At 38.8% G+C, this 25,297-nt stretch overlaps 2 protein-coding genes across 3 annotated transcripts; both read left to right on the top strand.

Moving 5' to 3' along the window:
• Positions 1–2,325: 2,325 nt before the first annotated feature.
• On the top strand, positions 2,326–9,823 carry LOC103370914 (uncharacterized). The gene is made up of 10 exons (XM_008300105.1): positions 2,326–2,380; positions 2,664–2,727; positions 3,050–3,183; positions 3,261–3,349; positions 3,436–3,494; positions 3,664–3,718; positions 6,829–6,911; positions 8,763–8,864; positions 9,027–9,149; positions 9,755–9,823. The coding sequence occupies exons 2-10, from the start codon at positions 2,671–2,673 to the stop codon at positions 9,797–9,799; spliced, it is 747 nt and encodes a 248-aa protein (XP_008298327.1). The 5' UTR covers positions 2,326–2,380; positions 2,664–2,670; the 3' UTR covers positions 9,800–9,823.
• A 5,402-nt stretch (positions 9,824–15,225) lies between these two features.
• Positions 15,226–25,073, top strand: anxa13 (annexin A13). Of its 2 annotated transcripts, none has more exons than XM_008300103.1 (11): positions 15,226–15,368; positions 16,457–16,532; positions 16,634–16,728; positions 16,816–16,983; positions 18,410–18,443; positions 20,890–20,969; positions 21,209–21,277; positions 21,358–21,459; positions 21,639–21,714; positions 21,921–22,033; positions 23,752–25,073. In XM_008300103.1, the coding sequence occupies exons 1-11, from the start codon at positions 15,354–15,356 to the stop codon at positions 23,869–23,871; spliced, it is 948 nt and encodes a 315-aa protein (XP_008298325.1). In that variant the 5' UTR covers positions 15,226–15,353; the 3' UTR covers positions 23,872–25,073. The 2 variants fall into 2 exon arrangements, with proteins under 2 accessions (XP_008298325.1, XP_008298323.1); XM_008300101.1 differs by having other exon boundaries at positions 16,813–16,983.
• Positions 25,074–25,297: the final 224 nt, after the last annotated feature.

Here is a 25,297-nt window from a genome sequence, read left to right as displayed (position 1 = left end):
ATTAGCTGCTGGGAACTGATGACGCCTCTCTCCCAATTAGGGGAAAGGACTTCAGCCCCCGTGTGCTGAGAGGAGGACGAACACCTCTTCTACTCGGACGAAACACAACCATTTGGAGAACAAACACGCACAGCGACACACTCCGGCTGTGATCGCTCAGCTGTTGTCACTGTGTTTGTTCATGGAAGTCCAAACTTATTCAAACCAAATTTTGATATTAAGTCAGTTTTTGTTTGACCAATTGGTTGATTTTAACTGGATTGTATGACGTTGTGTTCGAGATGTTAATAGTTTTAACAATTTCTGTGCTTTTTTTGCATGTCTAATGCCTCCACAACAACAAATCACTTCTTATAATTGCTAACAACCTCTCTGCAGGTCTCCGCTGGGACTTTGGACCACTCCTCTTTTGTCTTTGAGGCTGAAAGACTTTCTCGTCGCCGCTCTGCTCTTCTCTTCCCTCCACAGATTCTCAGTAGGATTCAGGTCTGGACTGTAAAATGCTGACATTAGTTGTTTTGTTTTAAACTGCTATCTAATACAAATCTAATCTCCTTTGGCTGAAGGTTGCAGGTCAGTGTTTTTTCTAAGTTTTTCTGCAGTCTGCTGGATATTTTCCACCAGAATCTTAATCTTTTCTCATGAGATTGTTTGACAAGGTTGGCTGGCCCATCAGCTGAGAAACGGCCCCGAAGCTTTACATCCCCACCAGCAAGTCTGACCAGGGGGATGCTCTCCTTTCTTCTACTAAAGTTCTGTCTCTGTGTTCAATCAACTCTATTTTTGTCGCTCTGAACCACAGAATTGATGACAAAAAGGCGCTCTTCTTTGTCCAGGTGAGCTTTGTGTGCCTGCCTTGAGCCCTTTTCAGGTTTGGGATATGGAACAATGCTGGCTTCATAAATCTGTTGAAGTGAAGCATTCTGTCTGTTAGACGTAGGTCACGTTTATGTTTCTAAAAGTCTGCACAGGGTGATCTGCTTTTATCGGACTGATCCATGCTCTCTTGGGAATCATTTATGATTACAATAATTTAATGAGGTTAGCAGCACTGTTGGAGTTTCCATGTTCTCCCCGTGCAGCGTGGGTTCTCTCCAGGTTCTCCGGCTTCCTCTCACAAGTCCAAAAACATGTTGAGGTTAATTGGTGATTCTAAATTGTCCGTAGGTGTGAATGTGAGTGTGCTTGGTTGTCTGTCTCTAAGTGTAGCCCTGTGATAGACTGGTGACCTGTCCAGGGTGTCTCCTGCCTTCACCCTGAGTCAGCTGGGATAGACTCCAGCCCCCCACGACCCCAGTGAGGATTCAGCGGTGTATAGATAATGGATGGATGGATGGACCAGCACTGTTCCACACACAGCAGCTCTCTCTCATGAATCCTGCTGCTGTCTGATGCTGCAGCTTTTTAATAAACTCAGAGGAAATAATCCTGAACAGCAGGAAGCAACAAACTTCAGCTCCTGTTAACATCTTGTGGGGAAAAAAAGAAACTCACATTGCAGTTAATATTGTTGATTATCATTATTGTTTAAGCTGTTTTCATCAAGATAACATTTTATTCATTTTGTAGCCTGATGGATGTGAAACTGAAGATCAAAGTGAGTGAGAACGGTAAGTTGTGATTTTGGTTCACAAACTGTTATTAAGCACTTGCTGTATATGTTTTTGGACGATTATTAGTCCTGACATGTGGATAAAGTCTTCACTGGGCTGGATTACATGAATTATAGGTTTTACATGCACTTTAATCGCAACTCGCTTTAAACTTTATTAACCATGAAGAAGCATAACTTCAGCAACTATTTCAGATTTGTAATCACGTTAGGGTTACATAAAGAAGCTTATTATATTGTATATGAGCGCTCATGTACTCCTGCATAAGAACAGAATTAACCAAAAATGTGTATTTGGTCCAAGTGACATTGAGCCACTTATATGTGAGTAATCAGGTAGAGGATGTGGCTGTAGGTGAAACATTACTCAGAATTTGGTTCACTTTTTAATATCCATGCTGATATTTTCTGCATCTTCTGCCTGCACACAGATTTTAACCACTTCCAAAAACATGGACCAGATAAAGCTCAACCTTGTGCCATAAACTGCTCTGTGTGACTTTGTACAATACTTTTTTGTTCTCTGGAGTCCACACACATAAATCAGCTGTTTTATTGCAGCTCATTGTTCAAAATGAAAGTAAAAACCGGAGCTGCGCAGCGCCCCCTAGTGATGGAACAACTCGCCGTCGCCACGTTCAGTTCTGAAGATTTTAAATGTCTACAAACTGAAACAACAATCCACCTCTCACCTTCTGCTCATCTCCTCCTCGCTCTGCGTCCTGTTGGCTTTGGTTCACCTCCTTCAACTCACGGTTCACTCTCAAGGTGAGTCTGCAAAACCTCCATGCGTCATTTGGGGCAAACGAGCAATAAAAATGAACCGAAATCGTGTCTTTTAAAGTGAACGTTTGTGTTTGGAGAGATGCTTTAAGTAAACAAAATGCGTAAAAACATAGATTCTTGTGCAAAGCTGCATTAAATTGCGCAGTTTGTGTGCTACAAATCGCATTGGTGCCATTATTAAGTGTTGTTTTGGTGTTTTTTGTTGGTCATTTTTGACTTTACATAAAGCAAAATGCAAATTATGTGTTATCTGTCTGTCTCCAAGGGAAAGTATGGATTGTGATGGAAACCTGCCTCATTCTTCTCAGTGTCCAGCCACATCAGCAAAGGTTAGGAGCTGTAATTTATACACAAGTCAGAAAATGTTGGATAATATAATTAGAGAAAAATCTGATTGTCATAAAAATAACCACTTAAGTTAATAAATTCCTCAACCTGGCTGGAAATAAATGATATTTTCCACCTTTTCTGCCCCATATTGCTCAATTTTATGTCAAAATAAGCAGATTTTGATGTGCCGTCTCCTGAGTGACACCTGAACGCACCATCTAGACTTCATAGCTGTAATTTTAAATGAATAAAACCCCAAAAACTGGCTTTTTATCCATTAAAAAGTTGCTGTTATGTGCTGTTATGATGTGGTTTCCACAGGTCAGGAGAAACATGGAGGCGAAACACGAGGAGTCCGGCAGAGAGAAGGTCGAGTGGATGTTGGGGCTGAAAACATCGAGGCCCAGAATGTCCATCGAGCTTTCTTCTTCTGTGTGTGGAGACGATGGATGCGTGTAAGTGGCACACGGTGATGAAGGTTAAAAAAAAGGCTTCAGCTCAGTGTAGTAACTGTATTATTTCACCATCACAGCGATGAAGAACACGACGGCAGGAGTCACAACCCGGTTTACGCACATGTGGAGGCACCACAAAAGGACCTCCAGTGTGCAGAGGACAAAGGCGAGTCCACTCATCTAATAACCTCACTTGTTTTGATTTGACGTGCCTTTCTGACTCTCCATCATCGCCGCTCTCTGTCTTTTCAGCAGCCACCGCCGCGGCACACACTCAGATGGCGAACACAAAGCCCAAGGCCGGGGCGCTGGTGAGTCACAGTCATACCGCCGCCTGTGAATGAAGCCAACGTTCATTCAGCTTTAAAATAAAAAATTAAAAAAAGGCTTTTAGTTGACGTCATCCGTCTTAATCACTCAATTATAGCAATTTCTACAAGGTGAGTGTACTTTTGTCTTCACGGCTTTTTCTGCCTCCAGGTAGCATGCAGGCAGCTGATTGATGGCAACGAGGCGGCCTCTCTCGGGGACCAATGTGAGATCATTCACTTGCTGTTAGTCATTCATTCTCACTCATTTTGTGCTTGAAAATATCTGAATCATACTGCTTGTGTGATGGTGTGTTCACAATGCAAGAGATGTAAGAAAGCAAAGATAAAATACTGCAAGAAAGAGGCCTCAGAAGATGAGAAAACAAGTACGACATGAGCGGCTAAGTGCACCAAATAAGTTACTGAACAGCCCTGAGATTCAACTTTTCTTTACACTTTTTTTTCTGCTCAACTCTCTCTGATTTGCCTGAAATTTTTCTAGCATCAAATATGAATATTTGTAAAGATATCTGTGGATTTCTACTCTGATATCTCAAATATTGTCCGAGATTTTAAAGAAATTGTCAGTTGACCCACCTTTAGGATGTTTTTTTGCGTATTCATATTTATGTGTTTGAATGACGATATCTCAGGAACCTTTAAAGATAAAAGCCTGAAATTTTCACTGTTGTTTCTCATCCTGTCATTGATTCAGACTCTGCAGTATTGGACAAATAGATCAAATAGTCTGTGATTATGGGTGACTAGTTTGAAGGCATGATAAACGGTCCATCTTTAAGCACATATTAACAAAAACATCATGTGGCAGACGTCAGCTAGTGATATTTTCTGAACCATATGTAGGTTCATGTCACAAAAATACAAAATAAAATATATAGAATACTTTTTTAATATGAAATAGTCCCGAAATTAAAAACAAAAATTAGCCTAATTTAAGTTGAGCAGAGTGCTGGTGTTTTGCAATGGTTCTCCAAATATAACTCAGAAAAATAATACGTCAAAACAAGCATATGATATAGTTTTTAATCACTTTGATGTCACATATTACAGATTCTGAATTAATGGCATGCCATCTTTACATTTCAGTGTGCAAAAAAAATTGCTAAAAGTGGATCAGCAGACAATTAAAACTGAAACAAAACAAAAAGTTCTCGGCAAGTATTTGATGTATCAATCTAAAATTTTACAGATACCATACCCATAGTTAATAATTAAAAAAAAAAAAAAGAAGTTTTAAGCAAATCAAAGCTGGTGTCAGGATCTCCACTGACTGGGGGAAAAGGATCAGAGTGAATACAGCTTGACTCAACTGAGCTAATTTATCTGTTTGCTCTGAATCCACCCAACAGGCATCACATAGGCTTTTTTATTTAACAGACGTTCATGTGCAAAATCAGCCAACTTCTGATACTTGTGCTAATTATTAAGCATGAGAAACATCTTTTTAAATATGCTATAGATGTACGATGATATCCCCATCCTCATCAATATTGGCTAATAAAGCCTTTTAAATTAAATATCAGCACCAGTCCAGAATAAACACTGACAGGAAGATAACACCTGCCAGGTTACAACGTCACTGTTTTGTTTGAACATGCTACATAAAAATAAACCGAAGTGTCTTATTTTGCCCAGCGAACATTGAAAAAAGTGTATTTTATGTTTGCGCCTGCCACATCGGAAAGAGTAGGCACAATAATACATTAATTCCAGTACAGGAATGCTGGTGCTCTCTGCAGTTAGATGGAAAAAACATGTGCATATATTGTAATTGGCCAAAATGAGTGAGAAAATATTGGTGTATTGGATAACAGCAAAAACCCAAAATCATGCTTCCCTTGTATGGGTAAAGGTTTGAGGAGGTCGTGCATATCAGTTGTCTGTTTACTGATTTGTGATGTTCAGAAAAAAGTTGTGCAAGAGCCAAGCGAAGGTCTTTCCAGAGGAGTGGAGGGCGTTAGAGCAGCAGGTTAATGCTCACAGGGGTGTGATCTTGGAGTGTCCACATACTTTTGAACACTGAGAATGCAAAACAAGCAAATGGTTCAACAGTTGTCAAGTTAATTTTATTTATAAAGGACATTTAAAACAGCAAGAGTTGAACCGAAATGCTGAATAATTATAGAAAGCAACCCACAAGACATAAACACAATGACTTTAAAGGCAAATTGGATTAAAAACACAACAAAATAAAGGGAAAAAATACACTAAAATAAAAGATGAAGCCGGAGGGTTCAACCTCGAGGTGGCTGAAACATTTGTAATATCTCAGCAGTTCTTCCCTGAAGAGTCAAACTGTTCCACGGATTGGGCTCTAAAGTTGTTGATTTACATAAGAACATACAGACACACGTGTGCATGAGTTCAGAAAAGAATCTTCCCACCAGATCCACTCAGTAGATGATCACTGGATGTGTTCGAATGTTCACTTCTTACTGCATTTCAGAGGACAATCATGTAATACCGACGCTCAGAGGCTCTGTACGCCGAGTGAAACACGGAAATAACAATAAAATCAAACACATTTAATTACTTTTAATGTCCTATTTGCTCTGTGTTTAATCCAAAGATGTTTACGAGAGCAGAGATGGAACCAAATCCACATTACAGACACACTGAATTAGTTATATCACCAGGCTGAGGCTACTTAATCACCATGACAATGCAACCCCTCCGCACTCCACACCTCCACTCCTGGGAAGCCTGGGGGAAGCTGTGCATGAGAATATCGTGTGTTTGCAGTCCTGAAAGGGAATGTGAGTCAGCCTGATAGTACAACTTATTGTGAGTGGGCTTTACTACAGTGGGAGCTAAATAGATAACTCTCACAGAAAAAGGCTTCAGTGGAGGAGACTGTCTGGCTCACGGAACACATTTATTGATTTATTTTCTGGGACTTCAATCGAGCCATGAAATAATGTCAGCGGAGAGGAATTTAGATTCGAGTCATGTATTTAAGACGGTTAAAAACTTAGATTTGCTGACATGAAGACAAAGGGAGAAAGAATCGTATAACACAAATGTGAAACGAACGATTCATGGATCTAATATAACGCTGCAGTTTGATTGTCGCCAAAGTTAACAGATTCATATTTCTATGGTTGTGTCATTCTTGCACAATATTCAATTTACAATGTCATAAAAAGCTACCAAAGCAGCAAATCATGGGAATATTTGGCTCTTTTGCTCAATTTTTCCATTGATTGTTTATCTTCTGATTGACTATTTCAGCTCTAGATGTGATGCAAGCACACATGAGCAGAAATCTAACGCCATAAAAACATCAGTTTCACGCTTGTTCTTCTGTTTTCAGCAGCACTGACGCCGAAGGGAGCTATAAGTTTGGCAAACGTCGACCCCGAAAGGAACTCCTCAGCGCTTCAAGCAGCCGTTGCGGTAAGTTTTGCAGCAAATTCCTGCCATATTTTGTTCCTCTCATGACGGATAATACTGGACATTTTCCATATTTTCTGTCAAATTCCATAAAAAGGCCAAAACAGACAAGCTTCTGTCTCTCAGGAATCTTTTCCCAGCCTCAAAACTGGACCAACTGAACATGTAAATTTTTAAAAATATGCAGTTTCAGTTTTGAAAATACCAAATAACTTAATAAAACTGTTTAGCAGTGTTAGTTTTAGCAAATGGAACTGAAAAAAAAACCTGTGCAATTATCAGGGACTATTTTTATCACTACATTTAGTGATTTAGTGAGTTTATCTGGTGCCAGGATGCAGCATGTGTGTGACCCATGATCAGCTACAGTGTGTGTCATTTATGTCATTTACTGCAGCTTTATGACGAAGAGGAATAAGATATGCACTTGCAATAGGGTCAGTTAATTGGTTTTGGGGTTGTTTTTTTTTTTATAGGATTTATTGACAAGGAGAAAACAACACACCAGACTCCTCCTTTAACGGTTACCTTTATCCCCACATCTGAGCCAAACTCCACCCACTGCTTAGTTTTAAAAAAAATTCTAAAAAGTGTTCCTTCAAGAGGGTATTAGCATGATGGAGCACCACGGTAGTCCCAAGATGTATATCTTTGAGCTGAGGGAGCATTAAAATTCCTTTTTTGAGTATAAATTTCTTTGAATTGAACAAGTTTCTTACAAGTACTTTGTAGTCTAAGTGCATGATAGACTCTTTTAAAGTGTCTGTTGAGCGCCTACTGGAAAACCTGATGGCGAGGCTGGTTAATGATCAAAATATGGCCTGCTTTAATTTAGCAATTAGGAAAACATCCATACAGGATTTTCTTTCTCTACATGCTGCTGCCTGGACTCTGGCATCGCAGCTGTCTACATTTTGCATCCAACTTTGTCCCGTACACATCAGTGATCGGGTTTCTTGGCCTTCATTGAGCCTAAAGAAACAGCACAACAAGTATTTTCTTTTATTTATTTACAAAGCCGTGCTGGGTACAGTCACTTCTTAGTTGTGTAATTTTCCATCACTTACCAACAGATGATCTGATTCTCGCTCATCTAGAAGAGCCAAGATTTTATTTCAACTTGGTAGAACAGCCTTCCTCCTGTTTTGGTCCTGGATGAAACCTTCAGAACACACTACGGCTGACTGGTTTCGTCTCCATGCAAGACTGTGATTGCCATTCCTAAATGTTTTCTGTATCTTAATACCTCGGTTGGTTTAATGTTGCTGTGAATTTGTTCCATTTAGTTTGCTGTCATGCTTGATTTTATAATCTTTTATAACTTTAGAATAGTTTACCTTCTTGGCCAGGTCTAATTAAAAAGAGATTTTAATCTGAAGGGACTTCTTGGTTTAATAAATAAAATTAAATGACATATACTATATAATATAGTCACCAGGAGTTGACTCTATGTCAGCATTGGCCTTGCAAGGTTTAAACAGTAGACGGCGCATTTTTTTTTGTTTTTTTTTTTAAACCCATGACAGACAGATTTCTACAAATTTAGAAAGAAATGTCAACATTAAAATAGTTATTGGTGTGTTTCCTTACAGTGCAGTCAAATAATTTAGCTTATAGCTCAAAGAGAGCAGTATTGTGCAGTATCCCTTTAAATGAAATGTAAAACTGTAGTTAGTGAAGGAGACCACCAGGTGGCAGCATTGTTCCATATTTAGCAGTGATGTTACACAGCAACAGGTTCACAGACTGGAAGGCATCAAACATGAATGAAGACACTGAACTTGTGCACGTGTCCTCTTCTGCACACTAAAACCTGGAAAAAAGGTCAAGATGCTCATTTTATTTCTTTTCCAGGATAGCAGAACTCAGTACTACATGGACCTTTGCAAGCAGGTTGAGGAGAGAAAGCAACAGACTGAATGGGAAAGAAGACAAAAGGCTGCCGACGAACAAAAAGTTAGTCATTCTATCACGAGAATGATATTTATAGATTAATGCAACTCTTATATATGTCGTGTTTTTCGTTGTTTTAAGAGCCAAATAATCACACTTTTGATTAAAACTGTATGAATGTGTGGATTTTATATTGTGTGTTCACAATTCTGCTTCCATCTGCAGCACTTTGAGACCATGCAAAGGTCAATCTGGGGGATGCCAGGGAGTGGTGCCCCAAACTACCACCAGGGCTCCACAAGAAGGACCAACAGCCTTTTCATCGCAGGGATTTTACCACAAGAGCAGGTAAACAAAGCACCGTTTATTAGCCGCTCATTGTTCTGCGCAACAAAAGCCCACAGTGTGCTCAGAAGGTCTCCTGATCACCCTGAGCTCAAAGAATTCAGTCTGCGGCCTCGTCCTTTGCAGATATCTGATAAAAGTAAGGCTGAAGCAAAAATGTAGGTTAAATTAAGCTTTAATCTAAGTCAGAAAGAGAACGGATAGCAGCAAGAAAACAGGTCAAGTGTAAGTCAGTGCAGTAGCCGTCCTTCACTGCGACAACATGTAGAAATAGAGATAAAAATGTTCCTCCAGAGACCACAGATAACTTTGTGTTTCATTACTTTTTGTTGAAACAGGAGCTTTCATTGAGGCCCGAGTCAATACATGAGACCGTTTCTGCCTCCTGCAGTGTTTTCGAAAGTAAAACTCCGTTCTGACCTCCTTTTCCACACATTGCATTGGTCTTGCAGCAGCTGAAACACAACCCCGTGTGTGATGATTAACAGTAGGAGCTGGTCAGACTCGAAACAAGATGTGTTTTGAGGTCATAACATGAGTCTGGGTCCGGTGCCAGCATGACATTACAGCCTGGAGCTTCTGAATGCCGCCTTTGTTTCCTCCCCCAGGTCCGTGATAAAGGCTTCAGCGGGACCCCCTTCCACTGCCTGTGAAATGAGGAACATGACACCCCCCCCTAAAAAACTCAGGCAAACAGCACTCTGTGACTTCTTACTCTTCAAGCGGTGTTGGTTTTGTAGACGTCGAGATGTTTGGGCTGTTTCAGCAGCAAATTCTGATGTGAAGAATAAAAAAAAGCAGATATTATAGACGTGTTAGGAATGCAAAAACAAGTGAGGCTTCTGTTTTCAGCTGCTATAGCATGAACAGGTGCCTGCAGCAGCAACATTATCTACTTTACATACCACGATTGGACTCATGGCCTTCTCTGGTTCTGTAATAAATGACAAGAATTATGCATTTTTTTAACCACAAGATTTTGAAAAGTTTAACCAAATTTCCTTCACCTGTACTTTTCCTGTTAAGTCCATATTTAAAACTATCTTTAAACCTTTAGAAACACTGATTACGGGGGAGTTTCATTGCTAAACAATGACTAACACATCAGGAGCAGTGTTAGTGGGTCTGTCTCTGATCAAGAGCACTCTGATGCCACAACAGCCATATAAATGGAATAATAATGTGAAAGCCCCAGAGTTTCTATCCTATATATATACTTTGGACCTGTCAATTCAAAGACAGGTGGATTAACAGAATACCTTTGAATTTCTGCAAGACTGGCTATTTTGGGCCAAACTGCTAAATTTCAGGACTTCTATAAAAATGAAAAAAATGGTGGATTGTTTTGCTTTTTACCAGTGTTGGTAGTAAATTAGTGTAATTTTGTTATATTTGCCTGTAATGTAACGCATTGTAGTTCCTAAATTTAGTAATCTAAATTTGCCAATTGCAAGTGCCCCTTTGATTCTGATGACTTTATTTACATAGCACCTTTAAGAACAATGTTCATAAGGTGCTTTGACAGTGAAGACATGCAACACAAAGACAATCAAGGAAGACTTAAGAATTAAAGAATTAGAAACGACATCACACCAAAGATCTTAGTTGCTAAAAGTTAAGAAATAAAAGCAAAAGAAAACATGTGAAAGCGCTCTTTGGGGTGGTTTATCCCGACTTTGCTGTTGCCTTTGTGGTAATGCTTCATTAAAGAACAAAACAGAACATGTCTGTCCACGAATGTCCTCCTTAGGATAGGGATTAGTGTAAAATGTAGGGTAAGGTAAGGTTTAATATTATATTGTTAACTGGCAATTACTTGACACATTACTTAAAAAAAAATAATCATGTCAACATTGGTTTTCACGACAGCTAGATGGTGGTAGGGTTAGGGTTAGTCAGTGGAGTGAGTGAGAGGTATTTTCCATCAAATAAACTTAATCCATATATTAAAGGTGGATGAACCCTCAGTGACGTCTCCCATAGGTTTCCTGAAGAGTGATTTTAAGCTCAGTATTGTGGTCTCCATCTTGGCAGTACCTGACTCCTCCTAACTAATCCAAAAATGGGCAAAGAGGCTGAGCTTGAGTAGAGCTGAGATGGGTCATGCACCTAATTAAACACAACCTTTCTGCCTTAATGCAAAATAAACAAGTGAGCTATTTAAAATTTCTCCCACCCTACAGTTTTCATGAATGGAGAAATTAGCTATAGAGACAAAAACCCTTTTATGTACCAGGCTGTAAACATGTTTTTTTTTTTCTACTATAAAGTTTTGCATTTTATCATGAGGCTCTATGGGCACTGACTCACTTTTGGAACCAGCCTCCAGTGGCCATTGGAGGAACTGCAGCTTCTATACCTTCATAGGCTTCCTTTCTTTTTTAGCTCTGGAGATTTTCCCTTTGGCTTCAGCAGTGTGTGTTTACATGGGGCGTTTTTGTTGCTTGGCCATCTGTAACTCAGAGGTCATTTGAGCAATCCAGTGTAACCACGAAAGGCAGAAAATATGCAAGTTTTTGTGTCTCTTTGCTGCCTTTCCAAATTTTAGATGGAGTTTTTTTAGGGGAGCATTCCAAGTCAAATTGCATGTAAGGAGTCAAGCATAGTTCTGCCAAATCAGCCTGTTAGCATCGTTACAGCCCATTTAGTAACACCTTATGTATCAAGTGTAAAAACCTTTAGACAGAGCCAATCTATGTCCACCTGTGTCTGGTCTTCACGCTAAGTCAAGCAAACTGGATGCTTAGTATTGCTTCTTATAGGATGAGAGTGATGTATACTTTATCTGTCTAAATCTCAGAAAAAAAAAAATCCCCATTCCCTTGAGGCCTCACTTTTTAAATCTCATTCAAGTCACAAGCCTCCAGCTCTGACAATGGGAGGAGCTGGGAATCACATCTTAAACCAACAGATTACATACAAGAGAACTTTTTCACTGCATGACTGAGATCTGAGGCTGAAATAGAAGTTTCAAAAGTGAGTAAGAAATCAAAGTTTGTTGAGCACTGGCACTGCAAATGACTGATCCAAGTGAGCTTGCAAAGTGTGACACATACCAGCCTACAGACACCACTTAAAATGTCACTCCTCATGTACCTACTGATAAAAAAAGAAACCCTTGCTGGTGAAGCTTGTTGTCAGTGTAAATGACTCACATCCAGCTCATTATAGTGTTTTACATTGTATTGGATGAATAACCAGCCGAAACACTTTCTTTTTTGGTTCTAAATGTTCCCCTGATTGGCATTCCAGGTAATCATGAGATAATTCTACGTTGAAGGGAGATGAGTCATTCCCTCTAATTGCACGGCTTTGTAAGTGTGACGATATCTTCAGCGGAACAGTTTACGCAGTAGTTTTCGTCGGGTGAAGACCTTATTGTGGAGGGAAGCAGCAGCAGCTCACAGCCTCGGTGTCATTATGATGTAGGGACAGTTATAAGGGACAGTGAGATACCAGTGGTTAAATATATATAATAAATGGTAATTATACTGCAGAAGACTAAAATCTTAAGTGCATTATGGTTCATGCAAACATTCTGCACTAACAGCAGAGAAACTTTTTAACAAGTCAGAACTTTTTTTAGTGCATTAAGGTCAGTTAAATTGATGAAACAGGAGTATAAGAACTGTGTAATCAGTTTAAAAAGTATGCAACTTATTGCTTCTTTTACATCGTGTTTTGCACTAGAAGCACATTTTTAACAAGGAAACATGACATTAACAAACTGAAACTTTTGCTTGGATTTCCTTAAACAGAGCGCCATAAGGTGATTTATTTAATCTTTCTTGTCCAATTCAATTTAGTTTCCGTGGCCCCTGTGATAGCAGAGCCCCGAGGCTCCATGTTTCCAGGCTGTCCCACCATCTGTATGTCCCATTTTCTTCAGCGTGGTATCTCTAGAACACCTTGAGGCGTTTTATTAAAATTTGGCACAAACATCCTCTCGGACTCCACTGATTAGAGTTTGGTGGTCAAATTTCTCTGTGACCTCACAAGACGTCATTATCGTCTGTTTCCCCTCAAGCAAAGTGAAGCCTTATAGTCAAAAACAGGGTTTTTTTTTTTTACATTTTAGGAGAAGTATGATTGGTGAGGATATTGCGACAGAGTCAGTTTATCACCAGCATGTTGTTTCTGTACAAGTCACATTCACCTTTGAACTGCTACTTGGCTCGAAGTTGAGATTAAAATAGTACTTTTCTTTCCTCACTAGTTAAGCTTAAATAAATAGATTTAAACGTTAAAGCAGCCACATGTCTTAATGTTACAGAAAACGACATGGATGTGAGTATTAATGTGTATGCAGTCTGATTAAGATGATTGACATAATTATACTTAATTAATATATATATTTATTATAATTATGTGTATATATCAGAGTTAATCTGGAGCTACTCATGAAGAAAGATTTATCAATTTGTAGCTTACTGCTAACCATTACCTAATGTTTCTCTAATGAAGGATGAACTGGTATAAGTTTCTCCATTTAAGAACATTTTTTTGTTAAAATGTACATATTTTGAATATCCGTTGATCTACACAAGAGGTATGTTTAAGTAAAGGCATTTAGAGGGTAATTAAATCACAATGAACTACAACTTTTTTATTATAAAACTATTGTGAAACTAAAGTAACCGTTAAAAAAGTTTGTATCTGTATATTCTTATTTAAAAACCACTCATGCTCATTTGGTGTTGTCAGACTATTACGTTAGGAGCTCTTCACACTTCATGTACATACCTTTTTTAAAATCCATCTTTGCGCTGGGTACCTATTTATTTATCTTATTTTTATTTCATATTGTATATTTAGTTTTATATTTTGTGTGTGCCTTCAGTGTCGGGTGTCTTGTGTGGTTGTCTGTGTTTTTTTAATGTTGCTGCTGTAACAAGTAATTTCCTATAAAAGGATCAATAAAGTAACCATAAAGTACAAAGAACCACTTCTTTTGATTTCCTCAATCCAGTAAATGGACAAATTAAAGTGTCGTAAAATGATTGATAGCTAAGATGAGTAAAGCCACAATCAGCCAAGAAAAAGGCGTCTTACCCTAATTTAGCCTCGTATCTCCTCATAGCTTCTCTGACTAATAGTCATTATCTACCATACAGCCCTGGATTAGTTATTAAGTAAACCGCTGATGAACGCTCCTCAGGAATCAGGTTGCTCTTTAGTAAAAACACATATTGATGTCTACCATATAGTAAAGTGTTACCACTGACAATAATTTATGACACATTCCCAGATCACATTCTGAATTTTTTTTAGGAAGGGATTGGTTTAGCTACTGAAATGTTTTCATTGATAAAACATATAATATCAAGTCAATTAAAATCACAGTTTTGTATGTGGCACATTAAAGACAAGCTGTTACCAAAGTACTGCAAAAATAAATAAATAAATGAATGAATTAGTAAAATGTTTATCGATATCAAATTAATCTAACTTGTTAAAATATCAGGGTTAATATTCTACTGTGTTATTTATAGTGGGATTATATTTAAGTAGTTTATATATTAGGGATTAAAACCCTTAATAAATTATATAGAATGCTACTTTACCTGAGTATGATAAATAGTAAGGCTGAGACCCTAAAATGTTACTATTTATGGCGAATAACGAATGCAATATAATAGCCAAAATGGAAAAGTGGAAACAAAAAGAAGAAGAAATATAATAATAATTAATTTATTATTATTTTTTAAAATTCTTCTATTGATTTATTTATTCTTTTTTTTCTTTCCACTTTTTTTTTTTTTTTTAATTCTTTTATTGATTCATTTTTGTAATTTGGCACTCTCACTTCTCCAAACTAGTAACCAAAATAAAAATAATATTAATAGAAAAAAGAATATTTTTTCTTACTTTCTTTTTGTGTGGGTGTGTGGTTCTATTAATGTTATGTACTAGTATTAATATCAGTATCAGACCCAGACTATATTCCGTGTGTCTTTGATCGTGCCTGGAGCTGATCTTTACGTGACCCCGTGATAAACTCGCTCACACTGAGCTGCGTGGCGCGTCCGTGGATGTAAACGGTTAACCGGACGGTGCAGCGGTCCGTGGTGACGTCACTCTCCGGTTCCTTCTTTCTGTGGGCCGCAGTTTGTTGAGGAGAAGAAGAAGAGAGAAAAAAATCCACCAAATCCACACCGCAGCCTTCACCCACAGATCACCTGCTGCCGCCGGACAAACGCTGCTGAAATGGGAAACTGTCAAGTAGGTGCAAAATGTCCTTTCTCCTCTCTGTCAGAAGACATTAAATAAAAAATCTCAAGAATCAGCAGTTTGGGGTTCAGTCGAAGTGTGAGACGCAGTTTCGGATTCGTTATGATCCTTACAATCGCCACGATTAACAAAGAAATCATGTCGACACAGGAATTTATTGTCAATAACATGTAATTTCTACTGTTTTTTTTTCCATAACGCGAGCGACCTGCTCGTCTTTAAGCTTTACGCACGGCTCGTTCAGTCGCTTAAAACCTCTACCATCGCGACTACACTGATTCAATGAAGAGTTGTGGATTCAGATTTATAAAAAGTGATGTTTCTTTAAGCGTTAGATGAGATGTAAACGTTGCAAATGACACCGTGCGACGGACGCCGTGTCTGGCTTTACGCAGAGGAACCGGCCACTCCCCTGCGGAATTCACCACGGCTCCGTTAGATGGAGAATGAATGAGTGGAGCTCTGCTGTGTTCATGGGGGAGGGTGTCCATTTCTTGTTAGTTTTCTGTCTTTTTTGGACACATTTTTTCTTTAATTGTATACCTAAAACGATTAAAGGCACTCAAAAAGACGTTCACTCACTACAAGATCTTTATCTTTTATCATGTTGTCACTTACAATAGCAAAGTAATTTCTGAAAATGTGCTTTAAAGTTTACATAACTTCCATTTTCATCCAGAGAATGAATAAAAAAGTGCAGCCCCAGCCAAAATAGAAAGATTACATCACAAAATAAGCAAGTTTCTGTGAGTCAGCTCCACTTTCTTCTCATTTTGGTAAAGAAAAGTGGCGTTTAACTTTTCTCTGCTGCCTTTGGATGATATATTTCTACCCTCTGAAGCTCCCCCTCACTCTGCTTTTCATCCCTGCGCCGCACTATAGGAGCTGCCGGCATTCAAGCGGCCCCCACCAAGTTTGTTTAAAGACTTCTGGCCTTGAATTCCTCAACCAGAGCTTTGTAGCGTCCCCCCTCCCCCAGCAGCCAGCTGCTCCTGCATGCCGCCATGAATCCCAGCTGATTAGTTTGATATAATCACTGTGTGCTCCATGATAATTATGTGTTTTCTTTTATTTCTCAGCCCACAATTTTTCCCTATGAGGAGTTTGATGTCGTGGCAGACATCAAGGCCATCCGGAAAGCCTGCAAAGGGTTCGGTAGGTTGGCCATGTTATGAGAAAATAATAGTTTTGTTGGATCCCTGAGCTTTAAAATGAAGCGCTTATCATCATTCTGTTTTGTTTTGTCTTCTTTTCAGGGACAGACGAGCAGGCCATCATCGACATCCTGGCCAACCGCAGCTGGGTTCAGCGTCAGGAAATTAAACAGGCCTATTTTGACAAGTACGACGACGTGAGTGCCGTTCAGCCTAATTTGAACCACATCTCTGGTGAGCGTCTTTCTCCTTCCTGATTAAACCCTGCGCCTGTGCGACAGGAGCTGGTGGATGTGTTGAAGAGCGAGCTGTCGGGGAACTTTGAGAACGCCATCCTCGCCATGCTGGACCCGCCCGTCATCTACGCTGTGAAGGAGCTGAGGAAGGCCATGAAGGGAGCCGGCACTGATGAGGACGTCCTGGTGGAGATCCTCTGCACCGCCACCAACGCTGTAAGCTGCAAATACACATTTATGTATATTTCTTGAGTATAATGCAATGAAATCTTGCTCTACTGTAAACTGCATGTTGACCTCTGCACCGTAAAATACTGCACATATGTATTCTGTAAACAGGTTAACCATGACTCAGTAACTAAGAACTTCACCGCACCGATAACTTGTTACTGCTGCATATGACAAGAAAAGCCTTTGAAAAAAAACACCACCACTTTATGTAATACACCTATGAAATCTAATGCAACCCAACACGACCGCTCTGCCGTAAATTTTTCTTTTATGAAGCTTCTACCTTTACATTTTTCATTGATGTTGATCATTTTACTTTATGTCTACTTTATGGTGGTGTACTGGACTGCATTAGATTTTAAAGTGTTCCTAATATATTCCCATGTAGGTTGAACAAGCGGACAAAATATTAAGGACACTTTTAAATATAATGCAGAACAGCGATCGCCCACCATGTTCTCTGACCTCTATAATAAATATAAAGTAGAATTATCACCTTCATGACAGCTTCAACAAAATGTGAACCTACAGAAGTGTCATAAAAGTAGAATTTATGGCAGAGCTGTTGTATTAGATTGCATTAGAGTTCATTATGCATGATGAATATTTTCAATATCAATAAACAATACCTATATTTTCCAACATATTTTAGAATGTACGCAGTATCAGTGTTTTCTACTCACAAAGGATTCTGTCCTGTGCAGAATCAGTAATTTCCTAAATATAGAATAAGTCTGTTACTTTACCCACTTAGTGGAATCTGAACAAAATCTCAATTTCTAAATATTGAGGAAGAAGCTGTAAAATATCAACAGTACTTGTGTAGAATTTTTGCCTTTTTAAAATAATTTTTTTGGCTGATTTTCCTACATTTTTGCACTATCCCTTTACTGCTACATGGCACATTTCCCCACTGTGGATATAATAAAGACCAAATAAGTATGTTAGAGGTCGAGCAAATATGTTTATTTTTTCAGGGTCAGTATGATTATTAGTGATCAAGGAGACAGATAACTGATCTATTTGCTGTAAAAATGAAAAGCTTGGACTAAATATTTCGGAAAAAAAAATCAACACAAAAAATTGTAGACGTACCTTTGTTTATTTAAGTTGTACACACTTAATTCAAACTGAATTTCTAGATATATATAATTTAATGATATTTAAAGGCCACAGGGGGCAACATCAGAACCAAAGTAGAACATTTTTGGATGAATTCAATTTAATAAAAGACGACAATCGGCATAATACTGACTATTGGATATGATCGTTGGCCAGACTGATAATCGGTTGAACTTTAACATACTTATCAACCATCTGAGAGCCATTGTGCTCAAAAGATTTGATCAGAAGTGTAGTAAATGTTAGTTTTTGATGTTAAGATGTCTGACTTTCTGCTTGTTTTTAACAGGACATTGCCTTGTTCAAGGAATGCTACTTTCAAGGTAAGACACTAAACAAATGAAGCTGTCAAAAAAGTTGTTTTTATCTCACTATTCAGGACTATTTGTAGTGCAAAGAGACATATTTGTAGCTGTGTAACCTCTCGCCCTCTTAACTTACAACATATAACCGTCTTCCTTCCCTGTTATGAGCCCGGTCATGGAGGAAACTACTAAGGGTGACTCATTTGGGCCGACGTACACCTCATACTGAACTATTTCTGACCCTAAAAACATAATCGGTCACGCTTTGTTTAGTCAAGGCCCATCCTGCTGCAACTTCCTGCCCACTGTGATACCAGCGCTGATAGCTAATTATATTTTTACAACATATGCCAATGTGCTTCATTACTCTGTGGTTTGTTAATCACCAAGATTGCGACACAAGATTCTCCACTGTTTTAATAAAGTGTGGAAGAAATGGCATAAATCTTTAAAATAGATTCTAAACATAAGCGTTTCTCATTGTCACTTTAAAAGAATGTATTATGTACAAAGAGACTGTAATCCCAATATGATTGTTCGTGATTGTGAGCAGGAGTTGTTTGCTTAGTTAGCGTGGCATTAGCTGACAATATTAGCTGCTCGTGTTATAAACATGAGCGCAGGCTTTGCAGATGCAGCTGGATATCAATTTTCAGCTTTACATGGCAGCCTGATGGTATTTGCAGGGCTGACTGCTCATGTCCTCAGTATATATACTTTAAAAAGTCATTTATCATAATACTGCAGCCCACACAACTTGTGCAACATTTGCTCATCATTACGATTGCATGTATTTATGACTAATAAGTAATTTATTAATGCTTAATAGATGAGTAATGAAGAACAATCCCTGAATACGTCAGCCAGTTTGCATTGATGTGTCTCCATCTTTGGCATGCTTTGTCTTTCTATAAAGCAATATTAAAAGTTTGGTATGAGCTTATAGTATGTCTAAATACTGAGATTTTTTCAGAATTCCTTCATTTTTTGAAGGTTACAGGTGCTAAATCACCCCAATATGCTTTGATATACTGTATGTGTTGCGTTTTGGGGTATTTTTTGTTATTACTGAGGATAATCTCATCATTTAATGTCAAACAGTTGATTCATTGTGTTGCTAGAAGCAGGTTTTACAGATAGAACTCTATTGTTATTACAGTAAACAGACATTGTTGTACCTCCTGTTAACACATATCTTTCACTGCTGACACTTTTGTTGGTGGCATGAAGTTGCTCTGTCTGTTTTTGTTGTAGATAACTGTATAGAATTATTATTTCACAATGCTTTTAGTATAACTACTGTTTGTGGAATCTTATTTTCTGACTTGCTTGTTGCATAGCTGTGCTTCTACATGCATCACGAAGGCAAAAGAATAATTTAATTTGGCTGCAGAACTTTCATCTAAAAATGTGAAGCTTTGGTGTGAGAGCTAATAAGAGAGGGACGCTTTCTAGTTTCGAGTATCCTTACAGGCAGGAATCCATTATTGAAGAGGTTAAGATACAGACTGGTGGTCTCATTAAACTAAAAGGAACAGGACTGTGCTTTAAGAAGGAAAGCAGGTCAGACTGGAGAATCTGGGACGATTATTAACTTAAGGCTGGTTAGGAGAGAGTGGACGCTCCAGAAAATGGGCTTGTAAATGAAAAACAGAATGCACAGGACACTGGTGCAAGAGTGTCTTGACAAGAAGTAGACAGCAGAGAAGTACTCACATTCATTACTTAAGTAGAAGTAGAGATACTTGTGTAAAAAAAAATAGACTCTGGTAAAAGTAGAAGTACTGATTCAACTCCTTTACTCAAGTAAAAGTAAAAAAAGAATACAGGTTCAGAAATGTACTTTTAGTACAAAAGTAAAAATGAATTTTTAGTTTTGATGGTACATGATGCCTTTTTTGATAACTGCAAAACGAAAAAAGTTTTAAGCACACAAACTAGGATTGTTTTCATCCTTTAGGAACCTGCACAGTGCTGCTACAGAGAAAAAACATCACTGGACAGTTTTTCATTTCAGCAACATTATAAACATTAAAAAAATTGAGCCTCAGTAGAAGCTGGTTCTCAAAGTTCTCTGAATGAAGATGTGCCCTTTAAGGTCTGAAAATCAGCCCGGCGGTGCTAAAAAGCCTCTGGCAGGCAGCTGAGGCAGGCAGGACTGTGTTGAGCTTCAGTGACAAACTGCACACTGCTGGGAAAGATAAAGACGTTTGTTGTCTTTTACGTCATGTCGTCATCTGCAGAGGTTGAAACAAGTAACGGGGCAGTTTTGAGAATGTAAGGAGGAGAAAGTCCAGATATTTGTGTTCAAATGCAGGAAGTAAAAGTAAAAAGTCATCAGAAAAATTAATACTCTAGTAAAATACAGATACCTGCAAAGTCTGCTTAAGTACAGTAACAAAGTATTTGTACTTCGTTACGTCCCACCTCTGGTAAACAGCAACACTTTTCTTTACTCCTGCAGTGCATGAACGTGACCTGGAAGCAGACATCGAAGGAGACACGAGCGGGGACGTACGAAACCTGCTCATGGCTCTCATGCAGGTAAGTGGCTCCGAGTTCCTACTCCACTCGTGTAACTGGATTCCCTCCATCTGTCCCCTGGACCTGAAATCGAGCTCACTCTCCCTTTGCCCAGCCATCCCATAAACACACACTCGCACACAAACTGGCCGCCGTCCAGACACCCTCTCATTAGTAAAACGCAGGCCAGATAGAGTTGCTTGAGTGAGACAGAAAGGCCTCGCTACGGAGCAAAAGTCATCTTAACCCTCGTCTTCCAGGGCAACAGAGACGAGAGCTACGAGGTGGACGAGGACCTGGCTGAGCAAGACGCTACTTCCCTGTTTGAGGTACAGTTTTAAATACATCTTTTTTTATCAGCCTCGTGGTGCATTTGTTAATCCTGGATGATGTGAATGCTTACACGCAGGCTGGTGAGGGTTGTTTTGGGACAGATGAATCCACCTTCACTTACATCCTGGCTTCCAGAAATTACCTGCAGCTCCAGGCCACCTTCAAGATGTACGAGCAGGTGGGTATCGGCTTATATGACCCGACATCTCATTTTCCTGCTAGTAATCACTGTTAGCATCTTATGTTACCCTTGGAACCTCCTTGCAAATCGCCACTCGCCATCAAATCATTGTTGAGGAGATTAGGAGGAAATTGTGGAAGAAGAGAAAATGAAACATCGCATTTTCTCTCTTGCAGCTCTCTGGAACTGAAATCCTGGATGCCGTCGAGAACGAGACTTCTGGGACGCTGAAAAAATGCTACACTGCTCTCGGTTAGTGTGAAATCTATCAATGTACAACCTGAATTATTGGACACTCATTTAGAAACAGCTCCGCTTGTGAGGCGATGTTTGAGGAAATCAGCCAAACTATATGGAGGATATTTCTTTTTATGGAGGGAAAGGGGCCTCTGGTGGTGGAACATGAGGCACATAAACTACAGCGGAGTTTAATTAAAGCTTTTCTTCTTTCCCCGCAGTGAGAGTCGCAAAGAACCCGCAGCTCTACTTCGCCAGACGTCTGAACGATGCGATGAAAGGAGCAGGCACTGATGAGGACACCCTGATCCGCATCATTGTGTGTCGCTCTGAGGTAAATGCGTGATCAATGGGTGGAAAAGTAGCACAAAAGCAGCCATGATCCTTTTGTTTTCTGCAAGAAATGCGAGCGTTTTACCACCACTTTAAGTTATTTTGTAATAATAATAACGTGCAAAACATTTCTACATGTCCACAGACTTGGTAAAATTAGGTTGGACACTGTATTAATAATCTTATTTCTTTACCTTGCTGACGTGTCCACATGGGGTCTCAACAAACCAATCAAACTAATCCTGTCAACTTGCCAAATTGTGCTTTTCAGATCATTATTTTTCTGCAGAGTTGGTTTCCAGTTTAAACACGTGTGGCTGAGTTACTCCAATATTACAAACTTGCGATAGTGCAGTGTAGAGGAGCTTTGCAGTTTTTGAACAGAAGCAATGATGTAGAGTTACATTTAAGCCATTTTAAGGCAGGAAGGAATCGTTTTAATGGAAATGCTTCCTTTACATACGTGACTTTGAGGTGAGCTTTTAGGGGTTTAATCAATGACTGGAGGTGGACTTTAACCTGGCAGCTGAAAAATGTGAAGGTGCTTCCTGGCCTTTTTTTTTTCTTCTTTTTTTGTAGCCTGAGCCGTGTTCTTACTTTGCTTAAACAAAAATGATGCACAAGCAGTATTTAAACAGTGTCACAAATTCGGTAGCTGTCACCTAAAAAAGTAGTTTTTCTGTTTTGCTATATGCTACAGATAGAGACGCAAATTTTCAGTTCAATTCTAAAAACTTTCTTTGTCCCCAGGGGGTAATTTAAGGAACTTTTTATCCCAATTAATCCCAGTTTTCATGAGCTGTTATAGAATTAATCTGACTGTGTAAGTACTGTAAATCTGTCTGGCAATTTGGTTTGTATTTTTTTCGTCCTCTGCTGCTACAGAATCTGAATCCAAGATCATGAGTGTAAAAATCTGTGAGCTCCACAAAAATATGGTGGCAGTGTGTTTGGCAGAAGCTTTCAAAGTAAAGTGTGGGACAAAGGATGTTAATAAAGTGGTAGTGTGACTGCAAAAACAGCAAAGACAAGTCAAATATTTAGCTGTGGATTTATTGTAAAAGCTACTTTTTGGTTTCAGTTTTACTTCTCATTTGCATGTATACATGACCAAGAAATGTGTTTTCTCCTGGAGAAGTCTAGTTTTTCCAATCCTCTACTCAGATTATAAAATATGTTTTACTTTTATACTGTACATACATTTTTTAAATTAAATTTTTTATAAGATTTTCCTCAGGAAAAAGCCAAAAATAAAAATAAAAAATAGGAACGCAATCAAGTTTATTTACATAACACCTTGTCGTACACACGGGTTGTTTAAAGTGCTTCACATGGACATTAAAATAAATGAAATTAAATAAATCATGTGATTGACTAAGAAAAACCAAAGCATATAAGAGATAATATATAAAATAAAATTTGAAAAAAAGTTGAAATTTAGTGAATAACAGTGCAGGCAGGTTTATTTAAAACAGTAGAAAAAAACAAGTCTTCAGTTTGCTCTTAACCATGGCGACATTTGGGGCAAATATAAGGCTCAAGGAGATATAATAGTGTTTAATTAAACTAGTGCATGAGTATGTAATAAAAAAACATTTCAGAGTTGTGGTTAACATGCCATTGAATGTTTATGTCATATAAATCCAGCAAAATACGCCAAGCTTCAGCTCTACCACCGTGCATACAGTGTACTGATGTTTAATATCTTTGTGCCCACAGTACGATCTGGAGACCATCAAAGAAATGTACCTGGAGAAGTACGACGTGTCCCTGAAGGACGCCCTGAAGGACGAGTGCGGCGGCGACTTCAAACGCCTCCTTCTGGCTATTTGCCACTGAGAGCTGCAGGCAGGACGCAGGTTTTCTGTCTAACAAACTAACAACACCCGGTCCCTCCGTATGACGATATTTAGGGAGCAGGAGGGTGGAGAAGTGACGAAATAATTAACTTGGCTTGTGTCTTGTCCAAACTGAGTTACTGTGAATGTTAATGGCTCTAATTATTGTTTTTTTTTTTTGTAACTTTTGGCACAGACTTTGTCATTGATTTCCGTATGTAAGACTCATCCGTGTTTTTAACTGCGTCTGTCAACTACTGCCCATTTCTTAGCCGACTTTTTAGCTCTAATTCATAACACTTTTACCAGCATTTAAATAGTGGCAGGTCATTTTTAGCCACTGTAAAATAAAAGCACCAAGACTTCCGTATTTCCAACAATAACAGGACTCATATGCAGCCATGTTTTAGCTTCAGTACGTCCTTTAGCCGCATTATTTAACGTGTTAAACCTGTGGTGTTGCTATTACCCCTATATATGCATATATACTGTTTTAAATTCTCCTTTTTCACCCTCCACGCCCCAATTTCTGTGACTGTTATCCTGCTGTTAGAACTAATGCAATCACTCCGTATGGCTTGAAGTTTTTTTTGTTTTTATTTTTCATAAAAAGAAGAAGAAATGTGAAAGTTTGTATTGAAGGACTGTTCGGTGGTGTCACGAGGGATATGCAATGTCATGTGAAGGGAATTGTTTATCACAGCTGATCCACAAAAGAGATGATATATTTTAGCTTCTTATCAAAAGGAACTTTATACTGATTTACAATATGTTATGTTTTTTTTTTTTTTTTTAAATCCTGAGCAACTAGAAAAAAACTTGACAAATCCAAACAAAAAAAAACACCTCACCTTGTTATATATTTTTTGTATTTTACTGACTAACAAGAGAGAGAAGAGAGTTTAATATATAGCGTTATGTAGTTTTAGGAAGGCCTGAGGTTCTGTGAAAAGAGAAATGGTGTTTTGGTGGTCTGGGCATTAACATCAGGACAGTCTGCATCTGTGTCATTTGCGTGTCTATTAATGGCAGCTGCGATTTGCTATGAATTACCACTGTTAAAAACACTTTGAAGAGCTGAGAAGATACCCAAGCGAAGTACAGAACACGAGATAGACGCAACATCTACCTGGACATCAGTTGTTTGCCTCTTTATAGCCAAAGATTTTAGTCTAACTGCTAATAAAGTTTCCTGTAGCGCCACCGTGTCTGGTTGCATCTCGCTTCTTAGTCCTACTCTGATCAAACATAATACATGTGTGTTACTGTGCAGTGTGTTAAAGTTGTTGCCACAGCTGCCACCTAGCTGTTTACGCACCATGATGCAGTTGTCATGGCGACACAGCAGCCCTCCCCTACAGCAGGTGAGTATGGTTTCCACAGCAACCCCATCCAACACTCTCTTGCTGTCCCTTATTTAGCCAACT

This window comes from Stegastes partitus, unplaced genomic scaffold, assembly GCF_000690725.1.
Source record: "Stegastes partitus isolate 25-593 unplaced genomic scaffold, Stegastes_partitus-1.0.2 Scaffold1499, whole genome shotgun sequence".
In the NCBI taxonomy this organism is placed as follows: Eukaryota; Metazoa; Chordata; class Actinopteri; family Pomacentridae; genus Stegastes; species Stegastes partitus.
The sequence above is the reverse complement of the archived record's forward strand: the minus strand, read 5'-3'. Positions and strand labels throughout refer to the sequence as shown.

What these genes read in the sequence shown, in the direction of transcription:
- LOC103370914 (XM_008300105.1), top strand. Translation starts at nt 2,671, where the DNA reads ATGGATTGTGATGGAAACCTGCCTCATTCTTCTCAGTGTCCAGCCACA. An exon ending in AGCCCAAGGCCGGGGCGCTG is followed by an intron (nt 3,495 to 3,663) that starts GTGAGTCACAGT and finishes TTCTGCCTCCAG; the next exon opens with GTAGCATGCAGGCAGCTGAT. An exon ending in GGATTTTACCACAAGAGCAG is followed by an intron (nt 9,150 to 9,754) that starts GTAAACAAAGCA and finishes TTCCTCCCCCAG; the next exon opens with GTCCGTGATAAAGGCTTCAG.
- anxa13 (XM_008300101.1), top strand. An exon ending in ATTTTGACAAGTACGACGAC is followed by an intron (nt 16,729 to 16,812) that starts GTGAGTGCCGTT and finishes CCTGTGCGACAG; the next exon opens with GAGCTGGTGGATGTGTTGAA. An exon ending in TCTGCACCGCCACCAACGCT is followed by an intron (nt 16,984 to 18,409) that starts GTAAGCTGCAAA and finishes TGTTTTTAACAG; the next exon opens with GACATTGCCTTGTTCAAGGA.